The 18,137-nt window shown below is 38.7% G+C and overlaps 2 protein-coding genes across 5 annotated transcripts in view; both read left to right on the top strand.

The window, feature by feature from the left end:
* The first annotated feature begins 1,742 nt into the window (after positions 1 to 1,742).
* Positions 1,743 to 8,747, top strand: mal2 (mal, T cell differentiation protein 2). The gene is made up of 4 exons (XM_042490943.2): positions 1,743 to 1,974; positions 3,406 to 3,576; positions 5,744 to 5,944; positions 6,394 to 8,747. Exons 1-4 carry the CDS (start codon positions 1,858 to 1,860, stop codon positions 6,463 to 6,465), a joined length of 561 nt encoding a protein of 186 aa, XP_042346877.1. The 5' UTR covers positions 1,743 to 1,857; the 3' UTR covers positions 6,466 to 8,747.
* A 1,580-nt stretch (positions 8,748 to 10,327) lies between these two features.
* LOC121945453 (protein MTSS 1-like) overlaps positions 10,328 to 18,137 on the top strand; it is a 58,254-nt gene continuing 50,444 nt past the window's right edge. For all 4 annotated transcript variants that reach the window (XM_042489623.2, XM_042489622.2, XM_088084054.1 and 1 more), the window contains exons 1-2: positions 10,328 to 10,855; positions 14,612 to 14,673. In XM_042489623.2, coding sequence (XP_042345557.2) covers positions 10,784 to 10,855; positions 14,612 to 14,673 — 134 coding nt within the window. In that variant the 5' untranslated portion in view covers positions 10,328 to 10,783. The remainder of the gene's footprint in view (positions 10,856 to 14,611; positions 14,674 to 18,137) is intronic.

Here is an 18,137-nt window from a genome sequence, read left to right as displayed (position 1 = left end):
CTGCCTTCAGTTGGTGTCGGAAAAAACAAGATTAGCGCATAACTTTACAATGTGAGTAATTGCAGAGTTATCAAGAATTGACAGTTAGGGTGTGGAGAGCATAAAACAAATGTTAACAGTTGACGGAGTAAAGGAGTGATCCGTCTGTGGTGTTTCATCATGGTAAACACATCCTGAAGCCTTTTATGACATGTTTAATATACTACCTTATGAACGTCTGCCGCAGACAGCAGATCAACTCTGCCAAATGAACAAAACCAAATTTATTGTCATGTGATAACTATTAATAAACATTTATATCAATACACGGGTTATCTTAACTGACATGAAGAAAATGCATTTAATTGCCATACATTATGTCAAATGGGAAATGTGTTTTCAAGCCTTCCTCTCTGTTGTAATAAGCAGCTTCTACCTAATAATTTAACAGATCAGTTATATGACTCTTCCAAATTTTACTGGCTTCATCATTCCAGTGTTGCACATATAATGTATAATGTACTTATAATGTAATAATACTCTGTAACAAGTTCAAGTCCTGCATTCAAAAACTTAGTTAAAGGGGAACACTGCCATTTTAGAACTTAAATATGTTTAAAAAAAAGTTTGATCAATATGTGTGAACATGAGTTACCGTCTCTCCAAAAAGAGCCAGAAACCAGAGAACTAAGTCTCAAACTTGGGATGTCATCAAGTATAAAGTCTGAAGCTAATCAATATACAATGACTGGGAGATTGAGTTTGTAGACCCAGTGAGTGTTAGTTTTTTTTTTTATACCCAAATGAGTTTTGTTTTATTGTAGTGTTCATGATTCTGAAACAGAAAATGTACCCATATACTCAGACATTTCCCTGGCTGCTTTCAGAGTCATCTAGAATATCTTTTCCACTCGATTCTCCAGATTATACGTAAATCTCATTCTGGAGAAATATGGTCCTTCAGAGCTTTACTACTATATATGATGTTTTTGGATTAATCCCATCACTGTATCAATGTGTGTTGCATTTAAGGTTGTGAGGTGTTCAGTCAATAGCAATATCATCACGTGTTTGTAGCAGTTATGTCTTGAGAAGAAAATGCATCTGTAAAAAGTCAACTTTTCAAGTTTTAGCCTTGTGACTTTTTCCATCTGATCCAAGACGGTTCATAACAAGCTTATTTAGTTTAAGGAATGGGAGATTTTCTTGGCCCATAAAAGTGCACCTCTTCCTTAATTTTTTGAAAAATAAAATAAGTGAATAAATCTTATTGTAAATCACAAAATTTAGAATTGCATGGTTTCCACTGGACAGGAAAAGTGTAGAAAAATGTAATCTGAAAAGTAATTAAAGCTATCAGACACATATGATGGAGTCAAGAGTACAATATTTGTCTCTGAGATGTGTTACAATAGTAGCCAAAAGATGCGTAAATATATTCAAGTAAAGTGCAAGTAGGCCACCTTGAATTTGTACAAATGCACATCAAACCACTGCATAAACCAGCCTAAATGGAAGTTTGCCCATTGATTATGATTTTCATGAATCTCAAGAGGTCCAATTTATTCTTCTGCATCTATAGTCATTACAACAGTTTAAAACCACTTCAATTAAGTGGCCATTATTTCCTCAAAAGACTAAATGAGGTTTGCAAAACGGGCACCTGCATTTAGGAGCTTCCGTGAGGTCCTTGAATGCAGCGTCGGTTTCCAGGGAGTGGCCCCTGCACCTGTCCGACCTGTTTGGGGGACACATGACTCCGGAGGAATTTCCTCGGCTGCTCCCGTCCTTTGTTCAACGGAGTCTTTTTAGTGGGAGGCAGAGGGTGAGAGCCAGAGGAGAGGGGGAGATAGAGAGAAGAGAGAGGGAGATTTAGAGATGTCGGAACCAGCCACTAATCCCGCTGCCACCTCGTTCCCAGCGCCAACTATTTCTCTACCTTTGGGACTGGAAGTGTTGAGAACTTACTCTGGAGCCCTGGTCTGTGTAGAAATAGTAAGTGTCGTCATTTTTGAGGAGTTACGCATGATGTTCAACTCTGTGATATATGCTTGAATGTATCAGCGACCTTAGTATTGCTTCAGATAGCGAGCTGCAGTCACTGTGTCTTTATTAATAATTGATGGCCTTATGCCGTTTAAGTCCAGTTAGACTTCATGTTGTGGGCTAGAAACTCGGTGTTTCCTCTTTGATTTGCGGACTCCTCAGAGTTTAGATGCTACCAGCACACATCGTCGCTGTGATTGCCTGAGGCTGGATTTTGTTCCTTGCATTTGACAGTCAATGTAAGGGCAAACGTCGCCTCGAGCGACACCTGTTACTTATTTCAGTGTGTGTGTGTGTGTGTGTGTGTGTGTTCAGTGTAGGCCTGTAAAACAGCAAATGTGTTATTCTTCTTTCACAATATTAAAATGTCCTTGCATGCTACCTGTAGGCTTATGATGATTTGACTACTTATCTATAGCTATGTTTGCAGCTGAAGGCCTATCTTCAGGTGGAAACAAAGTGTTAAATGCAGAGTTTTGGCCGTTTCCAACATGAAAACCTTCCATTTCCTTACACTAGAAAGCATATGTATAGTTGGGAACTTTCATAACACCATTAAGTTTTTTGATTATCTGTGGTTATATCTTGTTTGCAACTTTGTCCAAAATGAACCATGTAACATACCATTTAGTCTGCCTTGCACCAAACATAATGCCTGAAGCAGGACACAACAATAATGTAAAAAGTAGTGTATCATAGGTAACACGTTTTGCTCATGCAAAAGCCTAATACTTAAAGTTGCACCAATTAGCTGTGACCGATCCACGTTTAAAGGTCAAGTGTGTATAAAAAAAGTACTTTCTTTAGTGTACAAGCACCTAAATAGGAATTGTTGTGTTTTAGTTACCACAGAATGAGCTCTTATATCAGAGTTTCTAAAATGTTTTGATTACGTGTGTATAAGCTGAGTTTGACATCAGTAGGTGGAGGAGATGGTGGATGACGTGACCTTAAAACTAGGCCAGACGGCAGCCACACTGCAGACCGCTGTGGCTCTGGAGGTAGAGCAGGTCATCCACTGATTGGTAGATCGGCGGTTTGGTCCCCAGCTTCTTCAGTCCTCATGTTGAAAGATCTTTGTGTAAAATACTGAACTGAACTTCAAATTGAATGAGAGCGTTTTAAACTGAGTCGCAGGTGTTCGGCCTCCCTCATGTTTTAGCCACCAGCGTATGAATGCGTGTGAATGGGTAAACGTGACTCTGCTGTGTAAGAAAGTGCTTTGATTGGTTGGAAGACTAGAAAGTGCTATACAGGTGTAAGTACCATTTCATTAGCCCAGAGAACAATCAAACCAAACACTGGCTCACATTTTCAACATATAGAATAAAACTCACTGCGTCTGTGACAAAAGGTGCGTGTTTTTTTCTTTATCTCCAGTTATTTGGTGGTCTCGTATGGATCCTGGTGGCGTCCTCCAATGTCCCCGTGCCTTTGCTGCAGGGCTGGGTGATGTTTGTCTCCCTCACCACCTTCTGCCTCTCCTCCGCCTACCTCACACTCCTCCTCACCGGCCTGGCTGATCGCATTAACACTGACTGGAATTCCTTGGTGAGCTGATAAATGAACTGTCAGTTAGTCAGTGTACTTATCTGTCCATCTGTCCTTCCACCCAGTGATTCATCCTTCCATCTAGATTTCTATCCAACTACCTATTCGCAGCTGTCTGTCTGTCTGTCTGTATTATGGCAGCTGTAGATTATTGGTAGGACTGTGTATCGCATCACCCGAATATGCGTGCACAAGACAGACAGAACAAGGAACCGTTCATGTATAAAGGGCTCCATAGGGTTACTAGAGGTCTACAACTTTACAGGGAGCCTTTAAGATGGTCGTCACTGTTTGATGTTGCCATGGCAGCAACTGTTGTTTTTGTGTCTGAAAGTCAGAGTACAGGTTCAGTTACAAACTGCAAGGTAGTGTTATGATCTTGGCAGTAGTTTAATATACGGTATGGTGCCTTGTTTTTTGGTTTTCTCTTTACATGTTTGACCATATTCACTGTACATTTTTAATTTTGATGTATGAAAATGAAGTTAATTTTTTTTGTCACTGTGATTACTGATAGATTGCGTAGTTTTTTAAAGTATGATATTCTTTGTGGTTATTATGCAAGTTCCATTATGAGGAACAAAAAGAAATTCTCTCGTGATTTCACTAACCGTCACGCAGCACTTGTCCAAGTGTGGGCACATAGATCCACATCTGAGGTATTGTGTTATTTTATTACTCACAAAATGTCATGCCCCAGTCTTACAGGAAATACTTCTACATTATGCATTGGTGCAGTGTGTGTATGTGTCTGCAAAACTCTCAAAATGTCCTTAAAAGAGCATGTATGGTTGAGTTACAACAAACCAGTTACAACTATGGTTCAGTGAAGACAGACTTATTCTAGGATGAAAGAATATGTATATACATGTGCATTTAAGTATGAGAAATGTGAAAAGTCTTTGGAGATTAGATCATCATGATGTCATATGCTTGGGTTGGTTGTGGCTCAGAGGTAGAGCGGGTCGTCCTCAAATCGGAAGGTCAGCAGTCCGATCCCCAGCTCCTCCGGGCAACATGTCGAAGTATCCTTGGGCAAGATGCTTAACCTCAAATTGCTCCTGATGCCGCATCATCGGAGTGTGAGTGCGTGTGAATGATTACTGAATAGCAGGTGGTGGTTGTACGGTAGCCTTGGCCACCAGTGTGTGAATGTGTGTGAATGGGTGAATGTGACAATGTAGTGTAAAAGTGCTTTGAGTGGTCAATAAGACTAGAAAAGCGCAATACAAGTACAGTTCATTTACCATACTTATGGAGGGTGGTAAAGCCGTATTGATTAGGGAACCCCTCTATGGAGTCTAATCGCTGGTGGTGGTAGTCTAAAAAATGTATACAAGAAGGAGTCTAGGCCATAGGCCATCCATTTGCCATTCTTAACAACTATCCAATAATGCACCCTAGCACCTAAATGTATTTTTGGAGTACAACATATAGAGTGTAAATAACAATAATTCACTATTAAAAAAATATCTTAGCACAGGGAAGCGTTTTCTTTTACTGCAGTAAGTACAGGTATGATATGATACATTTATTATAGGCCTATAAGAATAAAAAGTGCCATGTTATTGTGTTATGTCACTGTAGTGGACTCTGTGTTAAGTCTGGGCTCTCAGACAGAGCCAGTCTTACCTCAGGCTCCAGGCCCCGCTCCCAGGAGTAGTCAGGCGTGTGGGGTTGTTTGTTTTCACCCGAACAATGAGTGACATGGATGATGAGCTCACACCAAAATGCAACAAAGGCCCGCCTGTAGTCCCGCCAGGCTCGCAGAGACGACAACACAAATTCTCATTAACCTTCTGCACTCTCTGGCGCACCCTCTCTTCCTTCTGTATCGTTAATCCCTTTCTCTGTATCTGTCTTTCTATTTTCTTTCTTAATATGATGGTTTCCAAAAAACTTTTCAGTCACTTGTATATTTATTCTCTTGTTTTTTGCATACCATGTTTGTTGTATCTACCATGTTATGCTTTACAACAAATGTAAAAGCTTGATTCTTTGACAGACAGTCTGGTTTGTTATGGGAATGCCAAAGTCCAGATAGCTGATATTTGACAGTTAACCAATAGAATAAAACTTACATGCTGGTAACTTTTTGTTCCCATCTACTGCTACTACTTGATTATTTTGTTTTTATTTCTAATGTGTTCTGTCTTTTTTTCCTTAGGATGTGATGTACCACTTTATAGCTGTGCTTTTCTACTTTGCTGCCTTCGTGTTGGAGGCAGCAACTACAGCAGCTAATGGAGGAGCCCATGTCAAGCCACTGGCTAACAGCACTGAAGCTGTCATGTGTATAACCTACCCTCGGGGCAATATATTTACTGTCTTGAATGACAGGCAATACAGTATTAATGTGGCAGCTACGGTGAGTACCTTATATCTTTTCAACTGAGGTCTAACACAGTGCATGCACAATTTGTGCATTTTAATTCATATTGCAGTCACAGTACTCAATGATTTAATATAGCCCAATGTAAAAATCCTTACATTGGAAAAGAATTCACTCTACTCAAAATAATAATTCTGGCCTTATTAGAAAAGGTTAAAAGGACAGTTAACCATAAATTCAAAAGTACATATTTTTAATCTTACCTGTAGCGCTATTTATCACTCTGCCGGCCTATAAATGTGCTTCATTCAGCCTTGTTTTGTAATGTTTCTTTTTTTCTTGTTTTTTAGCTGGTGATTGGAATCATTACAATGTCTTGATATACGTCTGTAGGAACTTGTAATGGATTATTTAAAAATATAATATTTCATTATTTTCTGACCAAAAGATTGTTTGCTTTCTCCCCTGTTGTCTTTTTGTCCCAGATATTTGCATTTGTGGTGACACTATGCTACGGCTGCAGTTTGGTGATGGGCTTCAAGAGATGGAGGGGGTAACCTTGAAAACCAGCATAAACTAGTTTTATAACTGCTTTGTAACTTCAGCATGTATTAAAACATCAGCCACACTGTCCAGAGCTCCATAGAGGGCACTGCCACTCAGTTCAGCTCAGTGTTATTTCCTGATGGGAAATAACAAACACATTGATGACAAAATTTAGCCTCAGTTAAAACATTTCTTACGATTTCTGGAAAATTCTTCTGAAATGTTGAAAGGATTGGGTTTGGGTAGGTTCAGTCTGGGCTATTATGTGTATTTAAAGACAAGGCTAAAGAATATCAGTCATCATTGTAACCTTGTATATGAATGTGTTGAGGCTATACAGGGTGATTTTGCAAGATGTAAGTTATGCTTTTGCCTTTTTTTTTGTTCTTCTACTCACATCATTAATCATACAACATTTCCCCATTTCCTGAGTAACATCCTCATTGGAAGGAATATTTCCCATTTCCAGTACCACAAAACATGCCTATGTATGCTGCGGGAGGTTATGCACGACAGAACATTAATGTGATGGCGCAACTTCTTAGAAAGATCTTATTATTGCCCCATTTCCTGAATCACATCCTTATTAGAGGGAATATTTCCCATTTTTAATACCACAAAAAATGCCTATGTATGCTGCTTAATGGGTTATGCACAACAGAACATTAATGTGATGGTGCAATTTGCTTGAAAGATTTCACTGTACTTCAGTAACCTTGGTGCTAAGAAACTGTAAAATCACTCAAATTAAGGCTGGAGTGCTGAACCTTTGTCTCCCTCCCACTGACAGTAACAGTAATTACACAAACAGTGATGTATGCATATGAAGTATGCCTGAGGGTAAGCTTTCAGCAGTCGATCGCTTGCTCTTTTCGGTTTTATTGATAAACTTTTATGTAGAAAAGTATGTTTTAAAAGTATTAGATGCACAGAGCTTTTAAGAAAGGTGCATAATTAAAGTAACACTTTAAAAAAACAAATATATGTATTTTGAATGTCAATAAATCATTTTAAATTTGTATCTTTACCTTTGTGTAAGATGTCTGATGTTTGATTACCATTTCTAACAAAGCTTTTGAGCCAACAGTATAACAACGTTGATATCTTGCTGTCATCAGTTCGTAGTTGCCAATTCGGACTGAGTCGCTCAACGGCCCTACAATCTCACATTGACACAAAAGCGGCTTGACTCTGTTGTTAAATCCGTTAATAATCGCTAGGTAACAGTAACCGTGTAATGTTGACAGTTAGCCCTGTAATTGTGTGTGTGTGTGGGCAGACTCTGTTCCTGGTGCGGATCTCACACTACAACATGTAGTGGCTAATTTTATCAATAGCACCTTTAAACCTTCTTCTGAATGCCAAGTTTCTTCTGTCATCTGGAGCATCCACTCCTGAAATTTTCTTGGCGCTTCTTAGGAGTTTCTGCCCATACTTCTAACTGCTGCTCCGTGGCTGTGGTCTCTCCCCTCCTCCTGTCCCCTTAAGCTCTCGCTGTTTGACATAAAATGCATAACTTTTGCTGTGCCAGCTTAGGAAGACAAATAGCGCAACTACATTACACTGACAAATACAGAGAGCTTTCCCGGCAATAGGCTTAATCGGCATTGTGAGAACTCATTCATTTATATGTAAAAGTCCCGCACTCCAGCTTTAACACAAATGTTATCACATTTTTTTTATATGGCCACTATTTAAAATGTGAATTGATCTAATATTTGAATTTCAAAGTTGTAATCTGTTTTTGTGAGCACTTTTTGTCAAAATTTGTCAGTTTATGTGGTACAACTGTCTTTAACAATATTGTAACTACTGTATCGTGCACTCTCAGTTAAAATGATATCTGTTTCTGTTTGAACTTTCTGAGTGCTGTCCTATGTGGCTAACTCCAGTAACTTACTGATAAATACAATTTGATCAAGTTTGAGTCCTACATTAAACTGATTATTTAATCTGACGTCAATAAAAATGCTTTCATCTGCAAGTATATTTCAAACAGTGATCTTTATCTACTAATAGATCATATAAGTAGAGTAGCCTAGTATGTTTGTAGTGTTTGACCCTGATTGATACAAATGATACATCATAAAATTACCCAAATCAATAACTGTCTTGCTACATGATCAGTTAGTTGTATTCACTATACTTTTGTTTGCATTAGGCTATTAAATTGTATTGATTTAAAAATCGTTTTAAATTAAGATTTTTTGTTTTTTTGACACATGCTGTTTTTTTCCTTTTTTTTCTTTTAAATGCATTTTAGAACTACAGAAATAAAGATTTTGAACAAAAAGATGGTCTTGTCTGATCATTGCAGGGTGCATTGTTATTGGCCACGGTGTCTTTTTTATTGCCGCCACTGATGGGCGCCAAAGTAAAAAAAAAAAAAAAAGTTCGACACACTCGGGCCTTTATGTGAGATGACACAACTGGGATATACTGGTTAAAACAGTTTCCCAGGCAGGCATTTTGACAGAAAGCTCATTGCCAAAGTTAAACACTATCATCTCTAAATGCTCTTGTGTACCATAATTGATTCATTATTTGTTTTTTTTAAGTTAATGATAGTACTATTCACATACATTATAACAGCCTGCAATAATTGTGTGTTGTCATTTTTATTTCAGCCACTAGGGGTCACCTGTTATCTAAAACTGCTCAGCTTTCCCATGTTTATCCGGTATTTACACAAAAATAGTAAAACGTTGGCATCAACAAAAAATGTAGGTGGCGTTTTACACTAATGTGCTTGTATGCTGCACCATCAACTCTTACGAAGCCAGACATAATTAATGGGGGGAAAAATACTTTGTTTGTACGTAAAGTAAAGTCTGTTAATTTAGACAAGTCCATAAATTCAGCCGTTGTTTGTGCGATACAATGCAATGCAATTATGAAAATGAGAAATGAAAAAACAACACGCAACTCATGAGCGCGCCTTACTTTCCCTGTGCTCGTTCATTCACTGCTCACCTCTGCATCCTCCATCATCACGGAGTTAAGAAAAACAGAATAATACCGGAAATATCACGTTTATTCCTTCACAATAAAACAGCCAGTGCAACGCATACGCTGTAATAAAACAGGCCCAATGCAGGCCCAAAAATATGTTTTATTTGATGTACACGGACACAAGTTTTTTATGTACTGAGATATCAATGTAATGTTTTGTTTGACAATAGGAATACTCTTTTCTAAGTATATTGCTATAATAACACCTTTGTCAGACAAATGCTAATTTACAATTTCCATTTTATTACAAAGACGGATCTTTTTTTGGCCACAGTATTTTTATTTAGATTTTCCAGGCTATAAAATACAGCTTTTTGCAATCACACATAACACATAACATCACATAACATGTAATTACTATCTTAATACAGAGAGAGAATAAAAAAAAATAAAGATAGAGAAATAAATGAAAACAAATAGGAAGGAAGAAGTTAATAAATTGCCATATATACACAATACATATATACAAAATGGAGTACATTAGTTCATTGCTAAATATGACAAGTATTTAAAAGGATATACAATACACACACACACACACACACACACACACACACACACATATATAGTATATCTCCACTGATTAGTGCTTGGCCTGTTATGTTTTTTTTCCATAAATGTGCAATTCTTTTTCTTGTATAAAGCAAGCGGAGGCCTGTTGATGCTCGTTCATTTATACTATAGTAATGTTTCTCTGGATACAGGCCCAACAAAAAAACTTTAGGGTCCAGCGAGATCCTTTTTGAAATAAAATTTTTTTTAAATCTTTCTGAATTGATGTATTTTATTTTGATGTGCAATAATAAACCGGAAATTCTTTTTGTATTGGGGCGGGCTTGACGCTTGTTTCTCGTCTTGCTTTTTTCTTCCTCTCAGTCAGTGTTGAGAAGGCAGAAAACAGAGCACACGGGAGTGTCGGCATTTACCTGTCAAGATACGGACTAACGTTACCAGCCTAACATTGGGAATATCTCTAGTTTCGACTTGCAAACTGCAACAGATTATCTTCGCGGTGCAGCCATGAGTATGAGCGGGGCGACGTGGAGGGGAGAGGGGGATTTAAATTTCTCTTCGGTCCCAACAGCTTCTTTTGATTTGAAGTAAACGGTGCACCGGAGCAGAACCGAGCAGTGCTTTCTTTACACGTTTGCCTGAGATAAAAGTTGTTGTTCGTCCATTACGCGAACAACATAGTCTTTATACACAAGTTTGTTGTTTTTTGTTGAAATTCTTCGGAGTATTTTTCCTGGAGAGCGGAGGTGGCGAACTGAAAGCGGCTCACCGAGTCGGGACTGACCACTGGAGTTGGTCCTGAAAATGGAGGCTGTTATCGAGAAGGAATGCAGCGCGCTCGGAGGACTCTTCCAAACTGTTATCGGAGACATGAAGGTAAGCCACATGAACTTTGCAACACCACTTATGTTAGCTGAGAGCCTTTAGGCGACGTCCAAAAGCTATCCAGCCAGACTAGTTGACTTCCCAAACATCAGTCCGTTGTTGTGAACGTAGATTTCCTTCAACGAATAAGCTAATCAATTCATGTAGGGTCAACCAACGGTAACTTACCGCGAGCCCGACACAGACCTCTGAACCCAGCTGAAATCATCAAATTATGGTGTATTTCGTTAGAAAACGGTAAGCAAAAAGGAGTAAAGCGAGGTAAATTTGATGTAATATGTCTAAATGATGTTAATGATAGTGCTTCTGCTTTTGCCTTTGAAACCTGAGCAAATCAGTTTGATTTCTTTCAGAAACGTGGAAGATAACAATTGGCAATTTAACAAGAAATGTCCCAAAAATGAGCAAGGAATTAGGTTTAAAAAAAAAATAGGATAAAATTACCTGAAAATAATAATTCTTAAAAAAAGAAAGGCTCAAGTGAAAAAAAAAAACAAGCAAGAAAATACCCAAGAAAGGGCTAAAGATTGTTGATTTTGTAACATAATTTTAAATAAATATTTAGAAGAATTATAAATAGAGATTTCTGGGCCTATTTCTCTAGTTTCTTTTCAATAACAAATCTCCCCACCACAGCTAATTTTCTGGTAATTGTCTTATCACCTTTTTTTTTTATTTTTGGCAATTTACGGGACATTTCTTGCAAAGTTGCTTATTATGCTTTCTCCACTATTTTAGAAAGAAATCAAACCAATTTTCTCAGATTTCAAAGGTATAAGTGCTTGTGAAAGGCACCTTAAGGCAGCACAAGAAAACAGATAACCTTTGCTAGTTAACTTAATATATTTGGCTTAACTTTTCTCTTTTCTTTCCATTCTTCTCCATTGGAAAAGCTGTTTTTTTTAGCATTCATTTGTTCCAGTTTGAAGTAGATGCAGCAGAAAAAGTAGGGCTAAGTAGGGCAATCATCAGTCTCAAAACTAGGGCATCTTATTTTGATGTCAACGTTATCTCTGTTACAGCTTGGTTGATGAGACAATTAGCAATTTCCCAGCTGTTGTACTTGCCTGGAGGAATCCTGGGAATGTAGCTGTCAGGGTCGAAAAATTACCCGCAGGGTCTGACGGCTTTGACATGTGTAGGTCAAATGGTCAGCCATCGGGTCTACTGGAGTCATAAAGTTTGTTATGAATACTGCTCAAACATTCAGCACTTCTCAACCTCCCATATTTGGTAGTTCATGGTTTCTCTGTGTCTTAACTGTCAGGTAACTATGCTGCCAGACAATCCAGTGAAAATTTGTGAATTTGTTTTGTTTTTCCATAAGATGTACACATTTCCTGTGTTTTTTTGGAATACTGCAGATGGGATTGTGTACTCAAAAAATAAAGTGACAGCTCACTAAAGCTAAGCTGTCAACAAAAGGGGTAAGAACGAATGGGAGAAATGCAAAGAAAGCCTTTCAGCCGTGGTGCTTGAGTGTTTGATATCTGTGCTAAAGCAGACAAAGCTAATAGAGATGGTGATTGCAGAAAGAGAGGTAGACTGATAATTCAGATATGGGGATAAGTTCAGTGGTGTAATGTAATGAAGTAATAATACTTTTGTTGTAATACTTTTCTATTTTTGGTAGCATCTGTACTTAACTTGAGTTTTTATATTTCTGTCAACTTTCACTTTTGCTCAACTACATTTATTAAATAAAATGTATACTTATAACCCACTACATGTCCCTTAAGGAAGGACAAATAAAAGGATGGAAAAAGTGGACTTGCTCTTTAAACCCTTTAAAGTTGTAAAAAAACAAACAAAAAAACAAACTTGTTGTTATTAATTGTAATGTGTTTCATTTTTAAGATGGTGTATGTTACAAAGAAATATACTACAAAACTGTCAAAACTTGAACCACTTGCTTTTACATTTACTTGTACTTTTAATACTTTTATTTAACATAAAATTACTTTTGATACTTAATTTCGGTAAATATCAGATACTTCAAGACAAGTAATATCTTAATAGTTGATGTTAAGTTCTATTAAAGTCAATTTCTGGGAAGACATCTGTACTTTTACTGAAGTATGGCTTTCAGGTATCTAATCCACCACTGGATAAGTGATGTGAAGAAAGGGCAGAGATCACAAATAACATAAGTGATGTAATGGGGATCGGGAGACAAGGAATGGGAGAGAGTAAAGAGGTGCAGTAGGCAGAGAGAGTTGACTTGGTTGTTGGGTGTAATGTTTGACAGCATAACATGACATTCCTCAGACCCCTGACAGTAGTGGCATATCAGTGACAAACATGCTCATTCGATATTCATCACTTTATCTGGTGCTGTCTTACTACCATGTTAGCCTCCTTTTTGCAATACATCAGGCCACTTGTTCTCTCCGTGATGGTTTTGATAGGAGGCTCTTCAACTATTTTCAGCCCGGGACCTGAATTAGGTAAATTTAGAGTCCCATCGGGAACCAGGCTCATTACACCATAGCATTAGTGCTCTTGTTGTGTGGGGATCTTTCCAAAAGAGGCCTCTGACCCATTTTGCAACTCAACACATGCAGGACAGGGAAGTATGTCAATTTTCACATTAGCGGATGAGCAAAATAGGAGCAAAATAAAAGCCAGCTGTTTAGAAATTTCTTGATGATTTCTTACAAGTTACTCTGTGTTCAAACCAAACCTCACATTTATCAGTTGTGTCCAACCCCACTGAACTTATTTTTATGTTATAGCTGAAAAAAAGTAATTCATCCGTATTAAGAGAGTCCACGCATAAAACTAGACTGTCTCTGCAGTGAAAAGAAGAAAACCTAAAACCAGACGCTTACCATCTTACCAGACGCTCCCGCTGGTGGGTGACTTGATGTGTTCTGGGCCGAGTGAAACGATGGCGGCTCATGATCTCGTATTACAAACAGTAAAGTAAAACATGTTTCTTAAACATTTTAGGTGAGCGATAGACAGCTCAGTGACAGAATCTTTTTTTTATTTGTTCAGCGCTGCAGAGTTTTACTGTTTGATCTCTGTTTTTTTGGCATTAGTTTTCACTGTGCAGGAAGCAGTAAGACACTATGGATCCCACTTCCTGTTCACACACTTCCGCTATTACCGCTAAACAGGGCATTTAATTATGTTTCTCAAAACATTTTAGCAGACAAATAAGCAGTGCAGTAACGTAATCGAGATTTATATTCAACCAGCACTGCTTAGTTTCACTGTTTGATCAGATTTCGATCCAAGTTTTAGAGAAAGAGAGAGAGGGGTGGGTGAGTTTCTTAATCAGCTGTATACTCTTTGTCCACACTGTTGGCTGTACGGGTGGCGGGAAATACTAAAATGTGGAAAAATACAGCCTTTAGGTCAAGCAACAGCCTCAAGAGCCAGTTTGCCACGGGGGAAGAAGGGCTATCTAGGCACTGGTTAGATGAGGGAAAATTTACTACAGTTCATCCACAAATACTACCCACATAGTTTTGGTTCAAAGCTAGTTGAAAATGGGTGAAATATCCCTTTAAATCCCTCAGGTCTACTGGCAACAAGACAGAAAAAACTCATGGTTTGGGCTGACATAACTTGTTTACATGTATGTAAAAATCTAGTCCTTGGCTAGTCCTGTTTAACCGTGGAGGTGAAGTGAGGCCTCAGTATGTCCTCATGCTGATCGATCAGTTATGTAACTGTGAGAATAGTGAAATCTGTTCTGATTATTGTGGCATTTATGTTTGTGTCCCTTTCCCCCCACAGAGCAGCTACCCTATTTGGGAGGACTTTATCACCAAGGCCAGCAAACTGCAGTCGCAGCTCAGGTGAGGCCGCGTTCATGTGCACACACAGCATATTTGTATATTTCTGTGTTTTGGTGATGGGTGGAAACATGCATTAATACATATTTTCTTCACAGATTCTCTCTGAATTATGTCAAAAATTTTGCACTTATTTCAGAATAGAAACCTGACTATAGATGCACACAGATGGAATTATTAAAAACATAATTGAATTTAAAGAACTAAGTACAACTTTTCCACTACGACTGTTACATAATATCTCCGACACCCCATGGTGAGCCCCATATACACCCAAAAATTTTATTCTGTGAACTAATTTTGTGCGTTATATGGGCTTTTACATTAGAAGTCAGTTTCAGTTCCCTTCCAAAGAAGGGCCACGTGTCCTTCAACTAACAAGAAATGACAGTTTACATAAAACCCCAATCTCCTAACAATGCTGTCCAGGAGTCATTATGTGTCCCTTCCTCATTTAGTCTTCTTCAAGCCTGATTTAATTTGTATTTCTAATGCTGTAAATTTGCACACCTCCTGCTAAAATTATTCCAAGTCCTCTGCTAACAATGGATGCCAATCCAAGCCACCTTTCATAGTTGGTTTTAAGTGGGCACGTGTCAGGAGACAAACAGCTTATGACAGCTGAAATAAAAGCTTATTGTCCAGCAAGTACTGTAAATATGAATGTCCTGTGGGCTTAATTATTCTTTGATTAACAATGCATGGCAGTTCTCTAGCCATTTAACTATCCACGTGTCCTGAGACAGACTAACAGTGACAGTTATATAAAGGCTAGGGGACCACTCAGTGTCCCATTCTTTCATTTTCTCAGTATTAAGGCTGATTAATGGTGATATGTTATTCAAGTGTCTCCATCATTCAGGGGTTAAATATGTGACCCCTCCATGCTAAAGCTCAGGGGAGTATTTGTGGCCTTGTTGCTAATGACTGCATGTTTGGCAGTAGGATATCTGTGCGTCTGGGGCAGTGATAAAAGAACAAATCTACCATTAATTGTACTGGTGAAGAGGTGAATTGAACCTACAGTACAGTCAGTACAGTGGGGTCTGTTTTTCCAGTCATAGCAGGTTAGTGGCAGCTTGATGATGGAGACTCCTGTAGAGTTGCCTTCTGTACAATATATTAATATGTTATAATGTATGAAAACTGTCCCATACTTTGTTTTGTGGTACTACACTTTCCTGCTTTATCAGGTTTAGTCAAATGCTGCTCACAGAAAAGATCAACTCCTTCTTTACAGGATGAGTTGGGCGTCATTCATAGAAAGAGGACCATGTTTCTATATTTTAGGCTGACGTTTTGCCAGATCAAGCATGGCTTGCTCCCTGCTCAAGGCTGTAGTGGTTGTGGCATATGGCTGGCTGTAACGATGCCCTTGCTGCTGAAGCGCTAATAAGAGTGTGCTCTCCGGGTTTGCTCATGTTGACCTACAAATGCTCTTTTTCTGTCTGCTTTAAAGCCTGTCTCCAGTCACTAAAACTTTAGCCAAACTAACTCCTTTGACTACAGCATAACCCCCCACCCAAAGACCTCTGTAATCTGCTTGGGTACTGGGCAACATAGAAGGGTACACACACACACACACACACACACACACACACACACACACACACACACACACACACACACAGAGAGTAAAACACAAACACACCCACCTTCCCTCCTTGGCCTGGATAAGTGACTAGCCAGCAGTGGTAGCGGCATATGTCTGTGTGTGTAATGACGTCCTAGGGCAGACTACTCTGTAATTTAGACCCTCTGCTCCCCTCTCACAAAGCAACTAGGAAATCAACCAATTATAGTGTTGGGCCTGTTCTGTCATTTTTTGGTCCAAATATGGTGTTTTTATTCTGCCCATTCTGGTTTTAAGCAGCCGTCACATACACACACACACACAGACAAATGCATGCATGCGCACAGAACTGCTTTGAAGAAAGAGGGCAGGGTGGAATATAGGTTAGCTGATTTCTAATCACAGTCCTCTTTTAACTTGTCAGTATTTGGTCTGTTTGGTGGGCCATGGCTGATGCAGCTGTGTCAGGGCATGGCGTACACACAGGCCTCCCTACGTCTGCTTCAGAAGTTATTTGTGAAGAAGCAGACCACCACAAACTTTAAATTCAGCTTATGAACTGTATGGTCTGCAGCTTTCCTGATCAGTTTTGCTATATAGATCTGTGCAGATACTCATAGACAGCAGTTACGTCACTGCATCCCTTCCAGAAAATGTAAACATCTAATATAGAACAGGGTCAATATATGTTTGTATTTGTTATATATATATATATATATATATATATATCTTTTCTCTTTGGCAAGCCAAAAAATTACAAACAATGTAATTACTTGATACCTTGAACAAATACTGATGTCCAAATCAACAGACAGACATACAGTGCGTACATTACCTGCATATAACATCTAAAGCACTCTCAAAGCACTGTCTCTGTAATGTGTGTTGGTATGTTGTGTCTGAAACAAGTGGAGTTAAGCACAACCTCTTTCTATGATTCAGATTTATTACAGTTACATTCCAGTTTCTGTTGAACTAAGAATAGATGGGGGCAGCAGTGCTGAATGTATCATTGTCAGAAAGAGCACTCTGCTGTACTATGCCAGTGTCTATGGGGAGTTTAGATTGGCTTGGTCAAGGCCATGCAGAATAGATATGTTAAAGTCGTTTGTCTTGACTCCAGGACAGGGCCGTTTGCAGATTTTAAGGCCAGTGGTAGCAGTCAGGTCATTGTTGGAGCACTGGGCAGAGCTGGAGCCCTGTAGGAGCACTTTTTTAAATCTACTGCCACAGAGGTCTTGATGCTTTTTGGCTGACTGTCAGAGCTGAAATTAAAACCTGATTATTCTGCCTTAAATGCAACTTAGTATTCATTTATATGCTGAGAGGTTACCTAATTTCACTGTAGACTGAGCCAGAAAAATTACAAAAGATTTTGAATGTTTAGTTTTTTTCAATGCTGCCTTTTTTAAAAAGCCTTACATATTATATTGACAGCATCCCCAAGGAAACACTGATTGAAGTTGAAAGTGCAGTGAACCGGTTTAATAGTTCGGCATTTCTCTTGTAAAAGCATGGAACAGATTACAGCCGATAATCATGGCTTGTAATTGTAAACTTCTGCACATTGTACTTCAGTGGGCTGGGGCCACTGATACTAAAAGCAGGCTTCTGTTAAAACCACTTCCCACACAAACCTGTTTTGCATTAATAAATTAAACTCGACTGAACAAGACTTTGCTGCTAGTGCACGTAAAATAAAATCCACAGACCAATGTGTAGATGGTATAAATTAGTGGAGACAGATATCAGTTGGAGGTTGCTCCGGTGGCTGCACTCATTGGGCTTTAAATAGAAAGGAATCTGTGTGTGTGCCTGCGCGCATGTTTCTTTTTCCATTTGCAGGACACACCCTTGGATCTTCTGGTCAGCTCTGCAACACAACACTTATTAA

Source organism: Plectropomus leopardus, chromosome 11 (assembly GCF_026936395.1).
Source record: "Plectropomus leopardus strain MGB_pleo_1.0 chromosome 11, ASM2693639v1, whole genome shotgun sequence".
In the NCBI taxonomy this organism is placed as follows: domain Eukaryota; kingdom Metazoa; phylum Chordata; class Actinopteri; order Perciformes; family Serranidae; genus Plectropomus; species Plectropomus leopardus.
The sequence above is the reverse complement of the archived record's forward strand: the minus strand, read 5'-3'. Positions and strand labels throughout refer to the sequence as shown.